Source organism: Falco cherrug, chromosome 10, assembly GCF_023634085.1.
Source record: "Falco cherrug isolate bFalChe1 chromosome 10, bFalChe1.pri, whole genome shotgun sequence".
Classification (NCBI taxonomy): Eukaryota; Metazoa; Chordata; class Aves; order Falconiformes; family Falconidae; genus Falco; species Falco cherrug.
In genome coordinates, this window is record NC_073706.1 from 16,248,577 (window position 1) to 16,274,426 (window position 25,850).

Below are 25,850 nucleotides of genomic sequence, written 5' to 3' on the forward strand. Positions count from 1 at the left end.
CAGTCCCCAGCTCTGCCCCCAGTCCCCAAGCTCCTGTCCCCATAGGAAGTACCAGTCCTGCATCAGCTGCTCACACTGGGTAGGGTTCCATGGGTGAGGTTGGGACGCCCCGACTTCTCAATGTCTCCAGTTTTCTTTTGTGTTGCACAAAACACACACAGCAATGGCAAATCGAGTTTCTACCCAACTCTGCTGCATTTACAAACCTTGGGTTTGCTACAGCCAAAGAATATTGAAAACAAAGAGGAAGATGTCTCTAGGAACCTGTCCAGGTGGAATAAGAAAATGAAATGGGAATCTAAAGTAAGGGACTAGCGCCTACTAAAAGAACAATATAGTTTACACCAAGGATGAACTCCACTAGCTACAGATAATTTTCTTATTTCTACATTTTTACAAGTTATGCTCTCCCAGAAGCTCTGCATATAAATTAGTGGATTAATCTCAGTATTGTGAGCAGTGAAATGGCCACCAATTCAGATTGCCGAGGTTCTTGGGTCCAAATGGCAGCAGCCTCAGCCAGCCTAAAAATGCAGGTGGGCTGGGGAGGGAGCACTGCGCTCTCCTGGTGTGGATGGGATGGGGATGGTGCCAGTGCCGCTGCTGGTGCCAGTGCTGCTCCCCAGGCAGCTTTGCTGGGGTATCTTCCAGCCCACGGCCAGCCCCAAGGAGTGGCTGGGGCACCCCACAGCAGAGCAGGACCTGGGGGGAGAAGGAACAGCAGCCCTCCCACCTCAGGTGCTGGGACCAGGTTTAGGCTCCCGCCCCACCATCAGCAGCTGTGGCAAGATGCTAAGCAGTGGCAGGGCTGTGTTGGCTGCACTCCCAGAGAATCACCGTTTTGGTAAAATCCACCAAACTTCTGAGCTTGGAGAGGTTTTCTGCAGCAAGTGCCCAAAACACACGCAACGAGCAGGGCTCCGGCAGCAGCAGGCAGCAAGGCCAGGCTGTGCAGCCATGAATATATTCATTATCAACCAGCACGAGCCTGGTGAGCTCCCTGCTCACGGCTGGAGCTTGGCTTCACAAGGAGCCCCTCTAATGAGGATAATTGGGAGCCACCCTGCTCCACCCCCGTGCCCTAATTGAAGCAGATGGAACTGTAAAAACAATGTCACTTACAACCGGTTTGATCTTTCGGTCAGAAAGCAGAGTATTTCGTTCCCCTGTTTAATCCCCTTGAGCTGGGGCTCCACGGGCTGGAGGCGGAGGAGACCCCGGCACTGTGCAGGGGATGCCAGTGAGGCTGGAGAGCCCAGCAGAGGCTGCCTGGCCCCCAGGCCCACGGAATGCTGCCCTCCTCGGCCCCGCTGCACAGGCCAGGCGAGCAGCGAGGAGGCCATGGGGAAGCTGCCTCATGGCTGTGCTGCGGCCTTGGCATCTCCCCGGCGGTGCCCAGCCCACGAGAGCGAGAAGCAAAATGGCTTCTTGGGCCGCGGTGCTGGGGGAGGAGGAGATCAGTCACTTATTAAATGAATTAATCAGGGCTCAGCGTTTTCATTTTGAAGAGGCTGCTGGATTATCCTTGATTTCTGTGGTGCTGGATTTGCAGAGATCAGGAGGGGAAGGGGCGATTTCCAACACCTGCTCCCCGGGAGATTTTACGGCAGGGAAGTGGTTGGGTTTAACGTCTCTGTCGGTGAAGGCCACCACACCGCTCTCCAAAAGCAGAGTTAAACATGAATGGGGCAAATTGTTCCTCCTCCTGTCACATCTCCAGAGCAGAGACAAAACCTCTTTTGACTCGGAAAACAATGAGCTTATGTAAGAGCCAGCAGCCCACGGAAACCTCGCCGCAGCCCCGCACCATGCGGTGGGCCAGGGGCTGCCCAGCCCTGCCTGGACCCCACTGCAGCCACAGCCCCTGGCCAGCACTCCCTCGGCCACCGCCCACCCACCTGCGCAGCCTCGGCCACTGCGGCCATCGCTGGGTCCCACCAGCGACCCTCGGTCCCCCATGGACCACCATGGAACCACCAGCCATGGTTCTCCCTGCCCACAGCCAGCGGGGCAGCGGTAGAGATCACTGCTCCCACCTGAGACTCCCCATTGCTACTGGGAGGGGACTGCCCTGTCCCCAACCCGCTGTGGCACCAGCATGGGCCGGAGCAGCGTGCCCAGCCCAGGGTGGCTGTCAGAAGGGCGCAGAGCATCCCACCGCCGCCTGCCTGCAACAACAGCCAGGAAGATGAAAAGTGCCATAAATTATTCACTCACAAAAGAGACGAAGGGGGAAGAAGGGGAGGAGGAAAGCCCGAGAGGAAGGGATACTTAATACAAATTAGAGAGACCGAGGGGGAATGGGGGCCCTGCGGGGGGCCATGGCCGGGCGGCAGCGCTGCAATCGTTAGGTGCAAGTGAGTGGCACCCTGGGGCTCCTGCACCCACAACCGGGTGCTTGGAGAGGCAGGAGAGGCCCCAGCTGTGCTGGCTGCCATGGCTGCCCTAGCCCTGCGCTGCTCACATGGCCGGAGCACGAAGCTCATTTTCTCCAGGTCCTGCCCAGCTGATTGCCTCCAAGATGTGTAAGAAAGAAAAAAGAAATGTCGCTGGGGGCTGCGGAGCGGTGGGGCTGGCCAGTGTCCAGTTAAGACGCAATATTTCCTGTCTTCCTTCGTTAATGCAAACCTCGTTATGTCCCAGACAAAGTGTCCACCCTCCGTGCTCCCTCCCCGGGTCCCTGCCTTCGACCAGAGCCCTCGATGAGCCAGACATCTGGCACGGCTGGACACAATGCGCATCCGCAGGCAAGCTCGGCCGGACAAGGCAGCGCTGTGCAGCCAGCTCCCCCTTCCTCGGCATGAAAGGTGCCCCCCAGTGCCATCTCCCCCTGTCTCCGCTGCCCAGCCCGAGGAAGCAGCTCCCTCCGACACCGGGACCTCACCGCACTGGCCCCATGACGGACATTTTCCCATGCACAGAAGCTTGGCAGCTCCTGCTGCAGAAAGCAGCCTTGCCACAAACACTCTGCTGCTCAGTTTTCCCTTCTCCTCCCAACCCCTGTTCCTCCCACCGCTGCTCCTCTGGCCGCCTTGCTGCTTGTGGGGTGCTTGAGCCAGAAGTCAGCCCTCGGCCGTGGCGGGGAAGGAGATGGTGCAGACCAAGCCTCTCCTTGTGCCACTGCTGCTGGCAGCCACCCGGATCCTGCTGCAGGGAGGGGACACGGCGCAGCCCTGGGCTGCCTGGGCACTGCCTCTCCCCATGCCAAACAAACGGGTTTGGTGGCTTTGGGCAGGACTCACGTCAAGCTGGTGACTCCAGTGCAAACTGCTGCCAGAGAGACCCTGCTGCTCACACACAGTCCTTTGGGCAGGACAGAGCAGGGGACCATCCCCGAACCACTGGCCTCGGCACCCCTTCCAGGACACAGCGCAGGGCTCACCCCACAGTCCCCACTCAGACCTTCGGCTGGGAGGGCTCAGTTTGGGGAGGAAGGTAGGGGCACAGGTGGTGCTGGCTGCCCAGCAGCGTGGTGATCCTCTCTACTCCAGACCAAGGAAAAGCCCCCCAAAACTCCGCTCTGTGCACCAGCAGGACAAGCCAACCAGCTTGGCGGAACCCACACCAGCTGGGAAGGAGCCCCGAGCCAAGTTCAGTGCAGAGCCTGGTGGAGCCACCGTGGACCCACAGCCTTCATGCTGCACTTCTCAGCCTTGCAGCAGGAAAGGACAGCTCTTCAAAAGACACTGAAAGGAGGGTGTTTGTCACTGCTGAGGGCCTTTGCTTGGGATGAGCTGACATGGAAGAGGTGACCGGGAACGGAGCCACCAGCCCAGACTGCCCAGGCAAGGCAGGGACACGCTTGCTGACTTATGCTGTGGAGACAGCATGGCATGGGGACACCCAGGGAGAGAGGAAATATATATACAAGAAAAATAAGATAAGGTCATGTCTAGCTGTTGTAAGGCCTAGATGCTGGTCCTAATCTTGTTTAGGCTCTCAGCTAGGGCTTCTGGGAGGGTGAAATCCAACATGGGTGCAAGAAGCCCTGAAAATAGTGAGGATTTTTCATCCTGGGAAGAGCAAGGACCTCGGGGCTCACAGACCACCTCCCACAATGGCCAGCTGTCAGGCGGCTGTGTGTGTCTGCTGGGCTTTCTCTGTGGTGGCAAAGGTGCGTTTGTGTTCACCTGGAACAGGGACTGGGCCAGCCAAGGAAAGCCCCAGTGGCAGAGGGGAACTGGGAGCCATGTGACACCTGATGCCGCCTGCAGTAAGTGACCCTGCTATGGCAAAGCGAGGAGAGCTCCATCGCCCTGCCGGGTTTCCAGCTGGCGGGGAGGTGCAGGTGTGGAGCAGGGCATCACGGCTGCCCTGGGGATGAAGACTGGCACGAGGCTGGTGTGTGGGGTCCTGCAGGCAGGAGCCGAGCTCGCTGTGCAGGCACGGGCCTGGCTTCTGGTCTGCACTCGGCAAGAGGGCTGCTCCCCTCCCCAGAAAGTGCTCTGCTAGGTTGGTGGCTCAGGGAACCTGGTGATACGCAGCATGTCATGGGCACCTTGCCAAATAACAGCAGTGTGACCTGGAGCTGTGGGACGCATGCCATACCAGGAGAAGACACTACTGCGCTGGGGACAGCTCGGTGCTGGCCCTGCTGGCCTCAGGGCAGGGTGTCCAGAGTAGTAATGTGCCCTACCTGCTCCCAGGATAACAACCCGAAATAACGCCTGCCTGCATGTCCTTGAGGTCCCTCCTTGGAGCACTCCTGAGGGATGTCCCCAACAACTCGGAGCCTTCCCACCCAGCTGCCTTGAGGGATGCCCCCAAGAAGCGTGTGTCTTCACAGTTAAGTAGGTTAAGAAAGTCCTTGCTCCCCTTTCCCCAAGGTCTGGATTAGCCACTGCTGCTCCAGGCAGGACAGGCTCCGTGGGACACTGCCAGTCAAGTAAGGACTGCATGCAGGGACCTCAACTGGAAAGGGATCATGCCATGTCACATACACTGGGGTATTGGGGGTCTGTGTCCTGCTTCCTTTTCAAGAGCACTGCACTCACCAGCAGGTCACAACATCCCTGTGGTGGGATACCTGGCTCAGACCCATGTGCCAGACCAAACTGGGAGGTTTCATGGTGCTGCACTCGCCTGTGGATGCAGACAGGCTTTGAAGATGGACAGACTCCAGCTGAAACTGCTGCAGCAAGACAGGGCCAGGAGCCGGGATCTGCGCTCAGCTGGGAGTGGGCACAGGACGCCTTCAGGGATGGTGACAGGCACAGGGGACAGCAAGATGGCACAGCATTCAGGGTCACTTTGCTCTGAACGCATGCTGGTTCCCACAAACATGTCCCTCCAGGATGTCCTGCACAATAGCTCCGCTTCAGCAGCAAAGAGTTCGTGTTGATCCTGCTGTCGCTTTGGGTAGCCGCTGGCTTCCTGCGGGCACGTATGCTGTGAGCAACATCCGACAGGGAAGGGATGTTGCAGGGAGCTTCACGTTTTCCGTGCTGGGGCCTGCAGGATGAGTAACAAAGGAAAATGGAAGGAGCGAGTGTGTGCGTGTCAGCATTGCTCCTCAGAGCTGGCCAGTGTGTCCTGCATCCTGCCGTGCGCCTGCCAACGCAGCAGGAACCCCGGCTCTGCTGCTGATGCTCTCCCGATGATGCCTTCTCTGTCCCTTACCCACCAAAGTCATTAGGTCTAATTTGTTCTCCCTGCTGTTCCAAGGGCTGACGCTGGTTGCAGCATGGCTATACTGGGCCAAGGTTTCTGGGCATGGAGACAAAAGAAGGTGTTGGCTTTCGTCCTAGCTGCTTTTTAGCTCTCTGGAGATTCAGCAGATACCTGTGTATCAAAGCATGGGACAACAGTTCCCTGCTCTCCTGCCTCTCTGGATTTCATACCACTCTGCTCATATGCCATAGGAGAGCACTTGCTCCTCCCAGGCCTCTGAAAGACCTGGAGCTGATGCTTCGGTACTTTTTAAACAAGACTGTTTTTTAACAAGCATGTCAGACGATACTGCTCTCCTACTAGGCAACTCTTCATTAAAACTTTATACTTTAGGACGCCTTTCACAGAAGACACACTCCAAGCATCCTGCCCATTGGACGGCAGCAGGTGGGAGCAATTTAGTAACCCAAAAGGATTTCCCACAGGAGGAGAGTACTGAGTCCTGAACAAGCTCCCAACCGAAGGCAGTGGTGCACATCCAGACCCCTCTGCAGTGCTGGGACACTCAGAGGTGAGCCTGGCCTAGCTGCAGGGGAGGCGCAGGACATGCTGTGGCACTGGCCACATGTCCCACAGTTGGTGGAAGAAGGCTGGGACTCTGCAGTGGAAGAAGGCTGGGGCTTTGCGGGCTTGCTGCAGGGCACACTAGACAGCTGAGCACAGGAGACGTGGATAAACATCCAGGTTTGGCATGGAGTAGTTTGACCAGAGCCCTTGAGACACCCCATGTGGGCACTCTATGCGGGCACCTTGGCCAGCTGGGCTCCAAGGAGCACACAGCTCACGCAGGCTGGTGACTCACATTTACATGATTTCCCTGGGAAAGCCTTGAAGGTGTACGGCCTTAGCAAGCCAGTGCAAACCCATTTTGTGTAAATGTAAAAGTGTAAAATACTTTTGCTTCCAAAAAAAAAAAAAAAAAAAAAGCTTTCATGGGTCAAGAGAAGAGGAAACTGAAGCGTGCTTGACACTTTGATCCACACACATTCCCTTCCCCATGCCAGTGATTTGCCTTTCCTCTTGCGATGTGTTCCATCTCTGCTCTGTGCTCCTCTAACTGCACGCTTCCCTCCCGGGTTGCCTGGGCCTCTCCATCATCCTTCTTCCCTTCACAGCCTCGTGTGTGCTTCAGCCCTGGGTGGGAGCGCTGGTTTGGCAGAGGGACTGACACAATGCCCTTCACCCCAGCAGCATCAGCCTGTATTTCAGAGCTCCGGTACAGGACACAGACATTCACCACAGTGACAAAAACCTCTTTTCAGTCCCATAAAATACTCCCTGAATTATGACGGCCTGATGGAAATCCCAGTCCCTGGCTGCTTCTTGATGGGTCTCCTTCATAACCCTGGGCTTGGCTTGCTTGTTCTGTGACTCCATCACTTCTGACCTGCCAAAGTCTACCTGGTTTAGCCTTCTGCTGACCCCGGGGACAGCCTGGAACACCTGCATTCCTGACAAAAGGGAAGGGACTATTTGTGCTTTATTGCTCACCACTGAACCTTACGAAAGAAATTAAAGAGCCAAGAAGGGCCCCAAAGAGGACACCTGCTTCTGAAGAAAAACCACAGGGCATGAAAAATTGGAGGCATTTCCTAAGAGGGCAGAGAGAGAGAGTGAGAGGATTCAGCTTTAGTGAGAACATCTTGATTTGCCTAAATATGCGAGTTCTTACTAAATTACTGTCCTGTTGAATAATATTATTCAGCAAAGGGATCAAAACCATGTCATTCTAGATTACAAATGAGACCTGGGAATTCACAGGCATAACCCACAAGCCCGGAATTTCCTAATGGGAGAATGGCAGAGTTCAGAGGCTGCAGAGAGACCTGGCCAGGCCACAAGTATGAGAGGCAACGCTGGCTCAGGGTGGAGGCTGCAGCCAGGTCCTGAAGAGCCGAACGCTTCTGCTGAGACCACCTGTGTTACCACCGAAACACCTTCCTCCTGCCCCACGGGAGGGCCCTGAGGGGCCTGGGCACAGCCAGCCTTGGCACAGCCCCACTGCAGGGCCCTGTACAAGGAGAAGTGCCACTGCCCGTCCCGTCAGACAGGGACATGGTGCAGCACAGGCAGGTTTCACATCCTCATCAAGGCTGCCTGACTCCAGGGTCGGTGCTAGTTAGCTAAAACCAGCCATTTCCCAAAACGGTAGGTTTGCAACAGAAACTGAAGTGCCACAACGTGTTCGGACTGAAGACAGCCGTGTCCCTGCTGTCCCTGCCGTCCCAACCATTCCTGCCACTGGCCACACAAGCAGCTAAAAGCCACCCCAAGGAGACATGCCAGCACAAAAGCCCTTTCTTTCCTCTGGGGTGGTTTTCTAGTCCCCTTTCTTAAAGCAGCACCAACCCAGCCTGGGTTGTCCCTCAACTCCTCCACTCCCTTCCCGCTCTCCTAGCAGCAGCCGGGCTGGGGACAATGAGGGTTTCAACCTCCTGAGCAAAAGCCAGTAACAGTCCAACCACCGAATCCTTCCAAGCATCACGGAGATGAACTCTGACCCGAACTTGTACTTCTACCACTTATTTACTTGCTCTTTTATTTTAAACTAGCATGTTTCACAGAAGTAACACACCACCTCTCTTCACCAAACACTTCCTCCCAGCCAACCCATGTATGCCACCTTCAGCCTCTTCCAACCTCCTGCCCCGACTGAGGAGACACTCACATCCACCCTGCACTCAGATAGTGCAGATTACAGATTCCTTGCCTGGGGGACCCAAGACGCTGCCTAAGGCGCAACTTTCCAAGCATGAAAAGCTGTGACCCGTACTGCGAAGCCCTGGCATCCTTCCTGCAGTGGGGCAGCACGCAGCACACGGCTCAGGACTAATGGGGCTCTCCTTGTCTCACCCCGGGAACTACAACCTGATGCCTTAGGAGAGGATTTGGTGACCTCTTTCTGGAGAAGCTGGGAGCCAGGGTCCGCACAAGGGACCATCAGCGCCGGGTTGGAGAGGGCCCTGGCTGAGCAGGAGCCCAGAGGCTAAATAGGAAGGACTAGGAGTCAGCGCTGCTTCAAAGCCTGTGCTGACATGAAATCCATCCTACAGGTGGGACACCTGATCAGAAAGGACTGGTTAATGTTTAATAAGTCACAAAAACATCCTGTGGCAAAGGCGCAGAGCACTTCCTGCCTGCTGGGGCACTCACCATCCTCGTGGCCGTGCAGGTTCTGCGGGCTGCGCATGCTCTCGTCCTGGCTGGGGCTCAGGCTGGAGTTCAGGTGCTGGTCAGCTGAGATCCATGTGGAGTCATTCATATCAAAGTCCTCGCTGCTCACCGATGTCTCATCCTGGAGGCAAGCAGGAAAGAGTTAATTGGCTGAGCTCTTTTCTTGCCTCCTTTCTCTGCCTTTAACACCTCCTCACCGAACTCCTTCCTAAAAACAATTCAGTCAGCAGCTCGGCCCAGAGAACGGAGAACACCCGCTGGCCCCTCGGCGCTCCCCAAGGCCAGGCAAGCAGCCCTTCCCTTTGCCTCCACCGGGCTAGGACGGGGCTCTGCTTCCTGCCTGAAGACGTGCCTGAGCAATGGCACTGTCTCTAATTGAGGACAATTAGAAAGAGCTCGCATCCTGTAGGAGCGGATGGCTGAGTCCTGGAGTTTACCCTTTAATCTCCATCCACCCCAGAGTGTTTCTGGCGAGGCAGCGGCGTGTGGGAGTGGAGGACGGGTGCAACTCCATTGAAACAGCTCCATAAAACATCTCGGACTTATTTTTTTTGAGATCACATCATCTGCTGCAACCGGAATCACCGGAGGACCCCGGCACCGGCAGGGAGTGGCCGGTGGGGCAGGTCTGGATAGCGGCACGGTCCCCACAGACCTGCACTGCCAGAGGCTGCAGAGCAGGCTCCTGCAGCGCAGCCCCGAGGGACTGCTCCTCCAGCGCTCTCCGAAGGGATATCACCTCTGCACCCTTATCAAAAATGACAACACACACCTTGGGAAGCGGCTGGGGGAGTGAGGTCCCCAGCGAGACAAGGACACCCTAGCTCACGCTGGGGAGCCCGGCCAGCCGCCTGCTCCCTGACGGCATAGATGACATTCCTCTCTCCCACTCCTGCAGCTGAAAGGACATTTTCTCTCTCCCTCTCTCTCCCTTCTCGCTAACCTTTACAGTACTTCAAGACACAGCCCTTGGATTGCTTCCAGCGCCGGAAAGGTCAGCCACAGGATTTCAAAACCATCATCATAAAGGCAGCACTGAGATCCTCAATGAGAGGAGGGGCTGTGGGACCTCCCTGGGCTGAACTCTCCGAACATGCAGCTTGGGAGGAAGCAGATACGTGTTCCCATATGAACACGGTCCTGCTGGTGATCCCTTTATCTGCCTTCCTCTCCCCGCTCCCCTCCCAAAGCAACGGGCAGAGACCGCGTCCAGAGCCCTGGGGTGCAGGGGAACACCAAAAATGTTTCCAGAACTGCTTTCAACTGTGCCTTCCTTTGATTGAAACATTTCAAAGGCTTGTAAACTCTCTGCTCTGATTTTTTTTTTCCTCCCTTGGTCCTGGGATAAAATACAATCCCCGCTCCCTTTCCGTGTAAGAAGCAATTGGCAAGCGCCCCTCCAACCTATGCCTGCGCCTCATAAAAACTACCCTGTCTGGCCGCTGCTGGCTGACAGTTTTTATTGTGAACAAACAAATGTCTTTAAAGACAGGTTTGTGCTTTTCCTCCCATCTCCTCGTCCCTACAGACACATCTGCTGGCTCAGGGCTTGTGCCCGCCCCCAGCCCACTCCCTCGATGTGCCTCCCGGGGAGTTTCCTGGAATTTACAGCTTGTGAAACCCCGCACGCACCAACAGAAGGACAGGGCTCAGCATGCCTGCCACCCTGCCAACAGAACGGGGATGCCCTGACCCCCAGGCCCCCGACACTGCCAGCCAGGTGCCCTCACGCAGCACCACCCCCCCATGCCCAAGTCAAGCAGAGCTGGAGAGGTGGGAGGCAGGGGGGAGGCATGGCGTCCCCCAGCTCGGCTCAGCACAGCACTGCTGCTATGCCAGCCACAAAGCAATCCTGCCTCTCCAGAAACTCCATCTTGTACACACAGGAACAGAACTGCAAAGGTCTCCCTGTTACAAACTATAAATAGTCTCTTTATTGTAAGCATTTGCAGGGAGGCAGCCACCCTAATATCTGGCCTTCTTCACAAGGCTTACTCAAGATTACTGTCAGAGCTTAAGAGACAAACACAAATGCCAAGGTCCTTGCTGCTGACAGTCTCTCACCTGTCCAGTGAGGAGGAGGAACCCTGGGAACAACCCACGATGTTTTCGGAAAGCATCTGGCTCAGGCATGGGATCTGCGGGGCTCAGCTGCAGCGAACACCCAGCCTCAGCACGCAAACCACAACCTGGAAGGCATCATGCCCTCCATGTACTCACGCATGGTGGAAAAGCAGTGACATGAAGGATGCCTCGCATGCACATGCTATGTAAAGTGCTTCATAAATGCATACAATTCTCTCGAGGTGCAGCAGCATTTGCCTATTATTAGAAATACTCTGACTATCAAACCAGAAACTGATAAGCTATAAATGACTCAAGTCAAACAAGGCCGTCGCACGTTCACCTGTCCAGGATCCAGCCACCAGCAGAAAGAGGAGGTTGCTGCTGTGGGACCCTGCCAGGCAGCCCTATTCCGTCTCCAGTGTCACCCCTTGCTTTCCAGCCAGTTTTCTGCTTTCCAGCACTAACACCCTTGGCCAAAACACCAACAGGACAACTTCCCGGCAGCGCACAGCTCCCACAGCACAGCCCACCCCAAGGGAATGCAAAGCCAACCATGCAGGTGGCAGCAGGTGAACTGCAGCGGAGAACAGCCAGAGCTGGCAGCGACAATTGCTGAGAGAGCGTCTGATGCCCCAGGAGCTCCTCACACCTTTGTGCCTCTTCCCTAAAGCAAGAGAAAGGCCTTGACCTTGAGCGCGGCTCTGGTCATCCCCATCACTGTGGCTCTGGCATCCTCCACTGCCCCTCAGCTGCATCCCTTGCTGCTCACTGGGACACCAGAGGTCACCAGCAAGCTCCCTCCTCAGGACAACCCTCCGAGACCAAAGGCTGAGCGTTGTGACCTCCCTGACTGCTGCATGTTAGTGCCAGTGGCAACTGCTGGCACTGCCACCCTCACGTCGGGAATAATCCCAAGGACAGGAGGCCCTGGCAGCAATGCCCAGAGCACCGGCTGCCCAGGCACGGCCCAGGAGCAGCTCCATTTCAGGTGGCTGGAGTGGAGGGAGAGCAGCACAGCACATGTCCCAGCATCAAAACATAGGACACCAGAGCAGGATCAAACTTTCTGGCTGGGTGGGCAGCTCTGAGTTTACCCCAGACGCCAATAACCTGGCTGAAGGCTGAGCATTGAAGCTGGCTCCACCATCCAGCCAAACAAGGAAGCGTTTCTCAACAGTAGCAACAGCTACGACTCGGAGCAATACGGTAAATCTAATCTACCCTTCCACGCTCTTTTGGCTTGCAAGTCAGGCAGCTCATTCTTTTTCCTCTCTGGGTTCTCAGGAGAATTCTCTCTGCTAATTTCTTCTTTCCTGTAAACAAACTTCAAATGAAACTTTCATTAGAAAACAGAGCGCAATCCATTACCAGCGCCTGTCTCAGGACCGGCCGCCTTTTCCCCAGTTCCATGCCACTGATGGGACAGATGGAAGTGACAGTGGCTGCCCCAACCAGCCAGCCCAGAGCTGAACCCCGAACCCCAGCACCACTGCTGCCACCCTGCTCCTTCCTGCCTTTCCCAGCTCTCCGGAGAGATCTCCTCACCCCGCAGTAAAGTCCCATCGCTTTGTTCAAGGGATTGAGCGATCAAGGGTCAGGCAACGTGCGTGCAGCTCCTCTTCTGCAAGGGGAAGTCGGATCCTGCTGGTGCATTCACAGGCCACACCCAAACATCGGAGCATGGCTCCCAGCACCGCGCAGGGTTTGGAAAACAACATCCTTGCTCCTCTCCTTATCTACAGTCCAACATTCACAGCTGCTCTGCAGACACTCGCAGCCAGTACTTTCTAACCGGCAAAGGCAGACACTCACATGTGCAGGACTCACGCTCCGCGTTTCTGTCCCACTTTCCATTCACCAATCTTCGAGCACCGCGTGTGCACGCGTCCGCTGAGCCTCTCAACTTCCCTCCGAGTTAGAAAAAGTATTCTTCCTATTATAGAGCTGGAAACCCCGGGTACTGACAGCCGCTCTGGCTGCTCCAAGAACACAGCAAGTCACTGGCAGATCTAGGAACACAGTCAAGACCTCCAGGCTGCAAGGCTTTAATTGCTAGACAAGGTTTCTCCACCAGTGACTCTCCTTCCTGGAGAACAACCTCCCATAGCGCGGGCTGGAACAGGGCAGCGGGGGAAGCTACTCTTATAACCGTACCTCGTAAATATATGCAAGGCTATCAGTAACCTGCTTATTTTACAGCCAGGCTCAGTTTCTTGGGGACTGCCTTGCAAGTCTCTCTCCAGTCATTTACATGCTGTGCCTCACGCTTAATATTCCAGGCTCCAAGTCTCAGGATGGTTTATTTTTCTCTCTTTGAGTCCTTTTATTTTAAAACGCGTCCTTTCACGCCACAGCCTACTATCCCGATGGGATTTCCTTCCGCGGAGCAGGAACCGAGGCTGTGTGCCGCGCAATCTCCCCAGCACACAGCCACACTCAGTTTCCCACCAGAAGCAGCCGTGTTTTTAGAGTCAACAAAAGGCAACGCTTGACTGCCAGCCCCCGGAGCCGCTCCACCACCGTGCCAGCCGCAACCTGCCCGGCACAGGCAGCCCCCAGCCCTGCCAAACCTGGCCAGGGCAGAGCACCTCCCGCCGTGACCCGCAGCAGCGGCACTTGGGGACGAGCTCTCAGGAAGGCAGCCTCATCTCCGTCTCAGCCACTGTTTAAACCCAGCCCTCTGAGCATGCCAAGAAGGTATTGAACCAGATTTGACCCTAACTTAACCAGTTCAGCGCAGAGGAAGGCTTACTAATGGAAGATAAAACACTCCAGGTCAAAGATTGATACTGCAGCCACAAATACTGTGGTGGTCATTGCTTCAAAGAGCCCAAGAAGCCTTAAAGCACAAGGGTGTACACTGGCTGTGGTGGCAGCAGGCTGTGACTGTGCTGCCTACTCGTGTGTGCAATTCACACACCAAACAGAACATCCCCAGCGCTCTTTGTCAGGTCACTTACATCCTTATTTACTGCAATTTCTGTTGATTTCTACGGGACGTGGCAAAAACGTGTATTTTGCTAGTTCCCCCAAAACGGGCAAAAGAGTTCATTTCAAAGGCGAACGGCAAATGGAAGAGAAAGGGAAGATCATCACCTCCTCCCCTTCCCTAAGGGCTCTCCTTCTGGGAAGCTCCCCGGAGCGCTCCCGAAGCGGTGCCGGGCGGGTGCGGGAGGCGGCCCCGCAGCCCCTGCCCGCAGCGCTGCCCGCGCTCCTGCTGTTCAGCTCGGAGGTGCTGAACGCGGGGCCGCCGGCCCGGGGAGGGGGCACTGGGGTGGTCCGGCCCTGGCCCCGGCCCCGGCTCGCCCGGCCGTACCCCCCCCGCCGCCCCCCCAGCACCTGAACTTGCTCCCGGCCGGGCAGGCGGCTGCGGGCGAGGCGGGGACGGTGCCGCGCGGTGCGAAGAGGCGCTCTGCCCCGCCACCAGCACTGGGACGCGGGGGCCGGGGGGCGCCGGCCCGGAGTGCCCGGCTTTTGGGGGAGGGTGCAGCACCGCGGGCTGAGCGGAGCAGCCGGGGGTCCCCCCGCCCCCGGCGACCGCGGGACCCGCCGTTTCCCCCCGGAGGGAACGTGGCTCCCACGCGTGTCTCCCCGCAGCTGCCAGGCGCTGGCAACCGGGCGAACGTCCCCGGGTCCCCGTCCCGCCCCCCGCGCCCCTCCGCCGGCAGGTAAATAAATACGGCCGCGATGGAGCCCTGCCCGGGGCTGCGCACGGGGCTCAGCGTGCGGCGGGGATTGACACGTAAGTAGGGCTTTACCTCCAGGGAGGCGGCTATTTCCAGCACAATCCCCGCCCGGGGCCGGGGCCGGGGCGGGCGGCGCGGCGATGGCGGCGCGGGGCCGGTGCCCGGGAATTGATGGGGCCGGAGCGCTCCCGCCGCCGCCTCCTCCCACTTTCTTCGGCGCTTTTGTGCTCTTCCGGGGAAGGGGGAGCCGCGCCGGGCGCGGGGAAGGACGCGCCAGCCGCCCCCCGCCGCCGCCGCCAGCCCCGCGGCCGCCCCGCAACTTCCCGGGGCAGCGGGGCGGCACGGCCGCTCCCCCCGGAGTTGGGGCCGGGCCCCGCGGCCGCCCCCCCGCCCCGCCCCGCCCCGCCCGCCACTGCCCCCCCCTTCCTCCTCCTCCTCCTCCCCGCAGCACCGCGTGGAGCCCCCGCGCATCCCACCACCCCCCACATCCCCCGCCCGGGGCCGCCGCCGGGGGCCGGGGGCCCGGGGGGCCGGTGCCTACCTGGAGCGGGGCCCGGGGCCTGCCGGCCTGCGCCAGCCCGGCGGCGCGGCTGGGAGCGCGGGGCGGAGGGACGGAGGGACGGAGGGAGGGGGCCCGGGCTGGCGGCGCTCCGGAGAGGCTGACAACCAGCTGCTGCCCGGGGAGAGGGGCCGGCGCTGCGGAGCGCGTCACTCCCGGCTCCCGGGGGGGGGGGGGCCGGGGAGGCGGAGGGGGGCGAGCGGGGCCCGGCCGCAGGCGGAGGCGGCGGGGGAAGGGGAGCGGGGCCGCGGGGGGCGGGCGCACCGGGCCGGGCGCGGCGGGGGGCGCGGGGAGCCGCGCCTGGAAGAGCACATTGTGGAGGGCCGGGGAGGGCCCTTCCTCCCGGAGGAAGAGACAATGTCCAGGGCCGGGCGCCTGCTGGAGAGCCGCGAGAATGCACGGCCGGAGGCACGGCTCGGTACGGCACGGAACGGATCGGTACGGCACGGCCGGGGGGGACGCAACCCGCTCGGGCATCCTCCGCTCGGCACGACCCGGGGGGGCTGTCACCCATCCGGGCACGGCACGGGGGGCTGCAACACGCCCGGCTCGGCTCGGCTCGGCACGGCACGGTGAGCCGCAGCCCGGCCCGGGGACACCCCTTGCAGCCCGGCCCCGGGAGCGCCGGGCCGCGCAGCGCCGGGGTTTGGCCGTGCCGCGGGGTGCAAGTTGCGGGAGCCCGGCAGCAGGTCCCCGGGGTGCGGGGGGGGGGGTTGCCCCGCAGCCCCCCTTCCCCTGCGCTCCGGGGGTGCAGCAGGGCCCAGGCCCCGCGCTGCCGCCTCTGCTGAATCCTTTTGTTTCAGACGATTCTCCCTCTCGCACCGTGGGAGCAGAAGAGGACCCCGCTCTGCCAGCAGCAGCAGCACTCAGCGCCGCAGCCTCTGCCTGAACACTGGATCTCAGCTGCTGTTAAACCAGCCCCTCTTCAAGCCAGCTCCGTGACAGCAAAGCTGCCCACCACGCTCAGCCGTGCCCCCAGCACAGCCCCGTTCAGGGCACCATGCCACCGGGTCCCCGGGAGGGATGGGGATGCTGCACCCCGGCTCCAGACGGGCAGTGTGGGGTGTCCTGGTATCCCCCAGGACTGGTACCCGCTCCCAGACAAGGCCCTGAGGGCAGCAGGGCGGTGACCTCCCGCCCGCCCAGCTGTGGATAGCATGGCCTCGATGGGTGCCAGCACCTTGGCACACCCCTCCCCAGCCCATCTCATGTCTCTCGCTGTTTAATGGTTACAAAGGAAATTTTTATGAAATAAACCAAGTGTAACAGATTCAGCGGCGGAGCCTGCGGTAGGCTGGTGCCAGAGCCGAGGATGGGAACTGCCACTGCCACGTTGGTGTTTATGGCTTGTTAGTGCGGATGTCCAATTATGATGTTATCTACTCCCGAGTTAACGACTTCACTGCTAGGGAAAGCAAGGGAGGAGGGGTGGCTCAGGAAGATCCAAGGAGGCCAGAGGTGGGAGGTGAAAATGGGTATCGCACAGTATTGCATTTCCATCTCTTCGGGGCTGATCCATGGAGCCAGAAGCTGAAGGGTGAGAGTGGCTGGGGGGCCTCCCGCAGGAAGCAGCCGGCCGGGAGGGCAGCGGGCTGTGAGCCCCCAGCTGCAGGGCCTTCTCTGCTCCCTTCCAGCTCAATGGCTGCTGCTCCTCCCTGAAGCTAAAATAAAATCCTGACCATTTAAGGTGAACCGGAGACTTGCGTGGACCTCAGCGGAGCGGGCTTTTAACCCCTTCCCATTGCTGGGCTTTGTTTCCTCCTTGCGCTCCCTTTGGCTTCGAACTAGACCAGCTTAAAGCCATTTAGGAGAGCAAGTCCCCCTGGGAGCAGCCTGCCCCTCTGTTTGGAGAGCTCGCAGAGGACACAAACCAGCCAGGGTGCAAGGTTTGAAGCACAGTCACTATTCTGTGCTGCCTCACCATGTGGACACTTATTTTATACTAAGTGCCTTTGTGGGGGTTAGGTTAATCCACTTTGGAAATGGATTAACCTAAATTTCGCATGGGCAAACTTAGTGCCGAGCAGCCGTGTCCACACAGGGAGCAAGGGAGGAACAGCAGTTCAGCAATAGCTGCTGGGCAGGAGCTTTTCCCCGGGCAGGAGAGGGGTCCTGACCCCAAGGGGGGGTCACTGCCGTTACAAGTGGGGTCATGAGCCCAACAGAAATGCAATTGTTTGTGCCAGCACTCAGGGTCACGAGGCTGGCAGAAGTGGAGCTCACCGGCGGAAGAGGGGCTGCCTCCAGAAACAGCTAGGGAAGCTTTGGGAAACAGCACACCAAGCTCCTTTCCAGTGGGTATTTTTTGGATTAAATTATCTAGGGGGAAATAACTGGCAATTAGATATAGAACTGGTAATAATAATTTATCAAGTTGTCATGAACAGGGGTAAGTGCCTTACGAGATTCCACGTTAAAAAAAATGCACACCACAATAAACCAGTACTACTGTTATTATATACACATCAAATATATTATTTATAAGCTGCTTCCTTCCCTCTGTCCTCACAACGTGTTCATTAAATCTGGTCCCTGCAAACCCCTTCACGCAGACACAGATCTGCCCATGCAGAAAACCAGGGGCTCCCCATCAGGCTGTGCTGGCCCAGACAGGGTCCCGTCGGCTGCCACCAGAGCCACACGTCCTAGGAAGAGCCGTGCCCTGGCTGCAACAGCCCCTGCACCGCACAGCCTGCCCACGTACCAGGCAGTGACGCTTCCAAGGACATCGCTGACGGCGCCCTGACCTCATCTGTTGTAATTTCCTAAGGCAAGGCTCCACAAGAATACCGGGACTGCTGTCAAACCCAGGAATAAATGGCATTTAAGGCACTGTAGGAGCTTAATTGAATAGTTGTGGTGGTGATGAGTGTGAGCACGGTGATCTAGTGGTGAGAGCAGGGGACTGCAGGACAGCAGGATCTGGCCACGATGCCAGAGGAGTCACTGACTCATGGGCGACCTTGTGCGAGTCACTTGATGTTCTTGTGCCTCTGAAAAGTAGGTTAAATAACAAATGGGCCCTCCTGCATCGGGTCCTCTGTGACCACCAAACCCTACGGGGTAATAAGCATTAAAAAAATAATCTCGCAAAGGCAAAGCCAGGAAGGAAAGACGGGCAAGAGGCACAGCGCTGCAGAAGAGCTGCCGAAGGAGAGCCCCAGTCGCATGGCACGAGGGGGATGCGCAGCTCTTATCAACACTGTATTGTAACTGATCTGCCATCCAGAGCAGAGTCAGGAAAAAAACAGAGCGTAAAGATTTGGGAAAGGTTATTATAGACCAGATTTGTTGTGGGCTGAGGGCTGTATTCATTCCCATTTCATCTTAGTCGCTCCTTTGGTAAAAGTAGCAGTTGTTAGCATCTGGCATATGGATGAATAAAAGGTGGTTGGTTTTTTTTCCCAGGAGCCAAGGCCAAGAGATGGAATGGAAATACAGCTCCGTACTTTATGGCTACACCAGTTACTGCCAAGTAAAGGAGCAGGAAAGGAGTTTTTTCTGTGGATGGAATTTGCCTTCCTCTGGAGTACAGGGAATGGGTACCTGAAGCGACGGGTGAATTGCAGTCAAATATCCCCTAACATTTCTTGCCAAAGCCTGAACCCACAGCACCACCAAGAAAGTCTGTGTTGCGTTATACATTGAAGATGACCCTCACAGCTTATCTCTTGGCCACCCAAATCAGAATCAAGCCAACATAAACAGAACCACCACTAAACCCATTTTTGGCCATTCTCAAGCCATACCATGAGTTTCAGAATCCACCTTTGCATGTAACATGGACGCCTCAGAGATACATGCACTCCTTTTGCAGGCACACAGCTCACGATGTGGGTCTTAGGAGCCTGTGCAACCAGGCAAGGTGCAAGCCTGCCTGCGCAGGTTTAACAGCAGCGGAAACAAAAGCACGTACGCGATTCAAGGTTAAAAAGCTGAACCACACAGCTTCATCTTCTATAATAACGGAAATCATTAATAATAGTTCGCGCTCTCAAAGTAGATGCCATCCAAGCTCTTGAAGAGCTTTATTAGTGAGCGAGACCTCAGAAGTCTCTCTAAGGTATTATCCCCTTTTTAAAGGGAGAAGGCAATTAAGAAACAGCCATTTGTGTGACTTGATCAAAGTCAACATATAGCACGTCAGCACCTGAGCTTGGGAGACGATGCAGAAAACCTCACTGTGCAAAGCCTTCCACAGGTACAGGGCAAATGGAACTGGACCCATGAGACTGTTCCATGGATGTCAAATGCTTTTGTCACCCTGAGATTCAGGTCTTTGCTTTTTCCCTTGGAAATGTTTCCTAGCACCACTTTATGAGACCTGAACCAAAGCTTTGTTTCCAGTTCTACTGGGAACAGACGCCTTTGATGCTGGTTGCTGCACAGGGAATGGGCAGCATCTCTCCTCGTCAAATAGGGGAGGTACTTGGAAGGAATGAATTAAAGACAGACAGTGTGGGGTTTGGCCCTACTCATTCAGGGTTCCCAGAAACAGGCTCAAGCAGCTCGGCTTTAGTAGGCTACTTGGACCACACTGCTGGATAAAGTGCACTGGGGGGTAACTGTGCACAGTGGAAGGCAATCAGCCCTAATTACCCACAATGGATCAACCCCAGTGCAGAAAAGCCTTGTTGTGAAGCAAGCGGGGAACCCACGTGGGCTTTGCGTGGCCCAGCCTGTGCGGGACCCAATGGCTGCGTCTGTGCAGGGCTGAGCTCCATGGAGTCACTGTCACCAGCTCAGGGGACTCCACACATCCCAGCCAAGCGCCACTGACCCGTCCTTCCTCCCAGGCACTGCGAGCACAGGCTGCTACTGCCTGGTTCGCACCTGCCTGCCATGTCCTGCTCCTGTGTGATGCGACCCAGCCTGCTGCTAGCACAACAATCATAGCTCCCCCGAGGGTGAGATAAACTTCTAAACAACCCCCAGCCACTTCCCCAGGACCTTAGTTAAGCTGCACAACAACACAGGGAAGCAAACAGAGAGTGGGAAAGAGATCAGCTTCTCTCCACTGGTGCACAGCTACCAGTGAGTAAAACAAACCAGACCAGTCACACGCAGCAACTAAATACAGCCGAGCAGCTCAGGAGGATGAATTGCGCCTAGAATCGCTGGAACTGGGCAATGCCACCTCCTTTCTTACAGAAAAGAATGTGATTTTCCCCCAAAACTGCAGAGTCAGGGCCTTGGCATCACATCTCATTTGAAGATGAAAGCAGCAGTGGCAGGATTTATCCCAGCCAGCCCAAGCTGGGGTCTCAAATTGTTTGCTTGCATTGAGCACTGCATTGAACAAACACAAAGCTCACCTGTAATGCAGCTATGCTGGGAAAAATACTGAAAGATGTACGTAACAGGAAAGAAAAGCTCCTAAGTTTTTACTAGCTGGGAACATCAGAGTTAATTCCAATAACAAAAATGAGTTGACCTTCACTGAAAGCAATCCATTCACACGAGTTTGAAGCCAGGCTAAATGGTTTGATCATCTGACCTCCTGCATCTCATGAGCCATTAAGGCCAAGGATGAAAGTTTTGCTAAACTATCTTTGCTAGTAAAGAACGCTGTTATGACAGCCGGACCTGCCTCCTTGGCTTTGCCTGGACAAAGTCTGTCATTTAGGGCAGGATTGAAGTTTACCAGGCAAAGCCCACTTCTGCCAGCAACCTCACCAGCAGGCTTTGCTGGCGCAGACCTACCGGCAAGCCTTTATCGTATTGATTAAATCTATTTCAAACAGCTATGGTCATGATGCCTCACTCTGTGTACGGCCAATATTGCCTTTTCTTCTGTGTGTAAGGGTGCATTTAGGGAACTTCTCTAGTGCCCCAAAGTGTGTTAAAAATTAACAGCAGGAAACAAAGATCTTCACAAGCCAAGGAACAGCCTCTTGAATGGGAGTTATCAAGTTGATTTAGAGATATTTATTCCTGGAGATGTTTAACACCCTCTTTAATGGACTGGGAAGTATCTTATCATTCTCATGTGATGCAAACGCATCATCCCACTTCCTTCTAAATACTGACTGCACGCTTCGGCCTTCTCTGCACATTGATGAACACATACAGCGTTTCTTGGGGATCCCTTCGCTAAGCACTCCAACAGCTAAATCCGGGTCCCAGACCTCACCCAGCAGCTGCCAGCTCTGCCAGATTTGTTTCTGGTCTCTGGACTACATGAAATGAGACGTTTGCAATTCTCACCAGTGAACTTACAGACTGAAAATGAAAACCTAGTGTGCCTTCTTCTGCAGCTGCTTGCTCCCCTCCCTGCCTTGGCTGCCTCCCCTGTGCCAGTTCTGCACCCCCAGGATTAGTCTGGAGATGGATCTGAAGCAGAAGGAAGCAAGCGAGCTGCCAGAGGAAGATGTTCTGGTAATACCTGAGCCTTCTGGGACACTGAAGTGAGCAAGCGCTGTAACAGGGGGACCAGGGAGAAAGGAGAGTGGAAGGAGGAGGACTTAACATTGCAAAGCAGCCTCTGGTCATGAGGCTCCATGAGCTCCCAAAGCCTGCAGAGGATGCTTGATCCTCACCAGCACTAGATGAAGCCAACTTCTTGTACATCCGTGGGATCTGAACGCCTGCATACCCCCCTTCCAGGGTTACTGTGGTGTTTGGGTTAAAATATTGCCTGAAATTGTGTTTTGTAAACTGCTTCACATCCGTGCACCATCACACACTCCAGGTTTACTGGGAAATTACTGGGTGGATGGAGTGTGTGGCAGTGCAGGACAAGGCTCTGTCCCTCTCAAACGCTTACAAGTCAGCGTAGCAAAGCCATAGCAACAAGAAAAATGCTCATGTTATTTCTCATCCAAGAGCAGCTCCTGCTATTCACTGATTGCATGACCTTCTGTCAGCAGTCATTGAAGCAACCTTTCAAAACATTTCTGTATCATTTAAATCTGGTTACTCGGCCCTGGACTGTATCTGCCAAGGTAGCAGCAACATCTCCAGAGCAGAGAGAGCCTGGCATTTCAGTACTAGGATTTGTTCTCTTAGAATCTCTATATTCCACCAGCCACCAGTGGAAATCATGCCCGACAGTGTGGAATGAAAAATAAATCTAAAGCTGAGTTTAAGTAAGACAGAAAATGACTGCAATAAACTCGAGGAACCAACCATTTAAAAATCCTAATATTTAGCGTTTGAAAATAAGGTGGAAGGATCATTATAGATAAACATCAAATATCTTCTTTTCATTCCTTTTTGCTGCTAGATTGGGAAGGTCAGAAGTTCAGAGATGCTTTAATGCCTCAGTAGATACCCTGAAACATGGCTAATTCAGCACTCTGTGGCAAGAGTAAGGGTCCCAATTTATCTCACACATGTGAGAATTGATATAAAATGGGAATGAAGGAAGACTCACACCCCAGAAGCTTCTGCATGTTCTAGTGAACCCAATTTAAGCAACATGGGTCACAGTTGTTTTCCATCATGCCAAAATAAATGTACTGACTCTGAGAAATATACCAAAGGATATTCTGCAGGAACTCTTCATTTTGTGAGCAACTATGTAAAGAGCTCCTCTTCTGACTGCTTTTTGTCCCTAAGCAGAGATAAAATGCTTTCTCTAAAGTTCTTCTGGCTGTGCTTCCTTCTGGAGACACTGTTGCCTTAATACTGATGTGCTTAGCAGCACTAATAAATTACAGTTACACGTACACTTTTTTTTTCTCTGAATAATGAAGTTAAAAGGCCACTTTGGCATAAATTCATTCATTGTTACCCCAAGTGAAGCAAGTTCCTCCCTGGTGCTGCTGCATACAAATAATTGCTTTTGGCAAAAGCCTAGCCTAACACAAGTGCGTTGCTTAATTTATTTCTGTTATCAGCCTCAAATGTTAGTGAGTGCAAGGCAGTAAGGTGGCATGGCAGAAAAGCTGTGCTAGAGAGCAACGAATATAATTTTGTAAATATTGATATACAAAACCCATGCAGGGCATGTTTATGTAGTGCAAACTTTAAAAGCAGGTTGTATTTTCTTCCTGCCTTGCATCTGTAGCAAAGTCAGAATTATTTCTATCCTCTTTAGAGGACTTTGCAGTTTGTAAACACCTGGAACCCCAACAGCTGCAAGCACTCCCTAACCCTAAAGCTCCCTCCCTGGGGAGAGGGAGAGCAGCAGCCCACGTTTCACAGCCTGTGTTCCACAAAGACTGCCAGGATCCTCCAGGCAAAAAGGATGGTACTGTCATGTTTCCAGTGCAAAGTATGAAGAAGGAAAAAACCAGCAGGGGAATGCTTTGCAGAGGGAACTGAAGCCTGGTATTGATAGTATTACACACATTTTCTTCACATAGACTTCAGCGTGAGCAGCTCCGAGTACAGCCACAGCTGCCCTAGGAGCGTGGCACTTGTTTCCCCAGGGGAAGCTGGGGAGCGTCCCGTATCTCAGCACGGATGGCACCCAAGCCCACTGGATTTTCTCCAGCATGTCCAACCACCTGTATCCTCTCCAGACTGTCATTACCTCCAGATCTGATGGAAAGCTTTAATCTGTCAGAAGTCTGAGCAATAAGACTGATCTTTTGTTATTTTGCTCTCAGAAACCAGTTTCAGCAACACACTGAACAGCAAATTTTACTTCTTCCAAATAGGTTTTTCCCTTGGCTGCTGCAGCTTGAAAAGCTTAGAAAGCTGCACTGCAACATACTGATGAGAGCTCAGGAAAAGAAAAACTTTAGAGGCAGAGAATAACATCAAGCCGTTTGATTTATGATCTAAACCAACAACTGCTGGTTGCCTCTGCTGGTCCCTTTTTTGTTCCTGTATGACATATGCTTCTATTCCAATCCTAGTGAGCTTCAAGATTATTCATGTTACATCTATCTAGTGATAGCTCCAGTGCAAACTGCTGCACCAAAATTCAGGGTATAAACTCAAATCACTAAATTACCAACCAAAGTTGTCAAAACAAGCATACCTAGGCATGCTTCAAAACTCAAGATTCAGTACTAAAGCCTGCCAGCTTCTGGGGTGTTTTTTTATTATGGAAATAAGATCAAACTGCATGTTTTCTACCTGTATAAACCGGGTACAGTAGTTTAATGAAGCTTCATAATGCACTTCTCTTGCACAGAGCTTTGGAGCCAAGAAGAATTGGTAGAAAATGCATGAACGGTAACTAAACAAACCTCTCAGACGGTCCTTTCGTATACACCAAACTTAAAAGAACTGCCTAGAATGCTGAAAAGCACAGTCAGCCTTCATGGCCCACTGAGCCCTTCACCTTGGTGAAGAACAGGTTGGTAGCCAACAGTACAGACAACAGCAGGGTCTGCAACCCCAATATCTCTCTGCTAGGAGCTGCACCGAGACCCAGCAAACACTTTGCAGAAGCCAAAGGTGGTTGGAATATGCCAGCTTTCAATCCTATTTATCCGAAAGTGGTCCTGCGGCAGCCATCAGAAGACACAAAGTGACGCATCCATCCACTCCACGTCCCCAGCCCAGCCCACCTCAGCCCAGCCCAGCCCTGCCCAGCTCAGCCCAGTTTAGCCCAGCCTAGCCACCCGGAGCTGTCCATAGTTCTACTGCCCGACCCAGCTCGAGCGCAGGACCTCGCATATTGCAGCCTTTCACATTTCAAAAGCTGCAAGATAACCTACTGCAAACAAAACCTTAAACCCACTCAAGTGTCCAACATTCGCAAAGGAAAAAAGCTGCAACAAACAGAAGTGCTTCCTGTCAGGTGCCATTTTGTCCTCCAGCAAGAAGGTTTCACTGCTGAAGTGACAGAGGAGCTCGGTACCTCTCCAGCTCCTGACAGCAAACCCACATCTGGCATTTTACACCCCGGCAATGGATGCTCTAACCAATGTCCCCTTGTGGTGCCACTAGATGAAAATACCCATTGGGCACGACTTCACAGTTCAAGCTCTCAGCAATGTTTTCCACCACTGCATGATGCAAACTCTTTCACTTCTTGCAGCTGGCAGTAATGTACAAGATCAGATTCAGGTTTCAGTGTGCCGGAAAGAAAATCCAGCACTGGCTTCCAGTGCAGATTGTGGGGAGCAAGTAAAACATACCTTTCTTTTTATAGACTGTTTCCATGGTGCACAGAGGTTCCCATAGCTAATTCTGCAGCTGCAGAACTTCAGAAAATTGCACAGCCTGGGTATAATCCTGTGGCAGTCTGCCCCATCCATTCCTGAATCAAAATCCAGTGGCGTAGCACTGTCACCAAACAACTGAGCCTTCTCCTACTTTGATGTGACGGTGGAGTGGCTGCATTTGAACTTCTTCAAGTTGCCAGTCAGTTTAACAGAGCACCAGAGCAACCGAAGACAGGTCTGGGTTTCAGACCCCACCAGCTAAAGCTCCAAGGCAATTAGGAGGAGTTAAAGAAACAAATTCCTATTTGCCATATTTGTTCTTAAGACTATTTTTTGGAAGAATTGTACATCTAAAGAAGGAGCAGACTGTTATAAGCATTAACTGCATCAACTCCATCTCTGCTCCTCTCCACTGACACAACTCTGAAGTAGGCATGTTTGCTTTCTCTGAGCCAGAAGACCAGAGGCGCACTGCTCTCCCAGCTCCCATGCACCAACCCTCACGGTACTCAGTCAGAGCCCCGCCTGCCTGGGACAAACTGGCCATTTCCAAAAGCATCCTCCAAAAATCGATGTGCCAAGCACCCGTTACTCCCTTCACCCCTTCAGCACGGGCAGAAACCTGCT

The 25,850-nt window shown here is 54.7% G+C and overlaps 1 protein-coding gene and 1 long non-coding RNA gene across 6 annotated transcripts in view; one reads left to right on the top strand and one right to left on the bottom strand.

The window, feature by feature from the left end:
* Positions 1–25,850, bottom strand: part of NOL4L (nucleolar protein 4 like) — a 61,213-nt gene that overhangs the window by 8,910 nt on the left and 26,453 nt on the right. For 2 of the 5 annotated variants that reach the window (XM_055722608.1, XM_055722610.1), the window contains exon 5: positions 8,824–8,965. In XM_055722608.1, the coding sequence (XP_055578583.1) occupies positions 8,824–8,965 (142 nt within the window). Of the gene's footprint in view, positions 1–8,823; positions 8,966–12,456; positions 13,509–14,669; positions 14,962–15,138; positions 15,275–25,850 lie in introns of those variants that run through there. The other 3 variants (XM_055722611.1, XM_055722612.1, XM_027813591.2) reach the window with 3 other exon arrangements.
* Positions 15,406–16,848, top strand: LOC129736970 (uncharacterized). The gene is made up of 2 exons (XR_008734210.1): positions 15,406–15,594; positions 15,960–16,848. It is a non-coding gene; the product is annotated as an uncharacterized LOC129736970 (long non-coding RNA).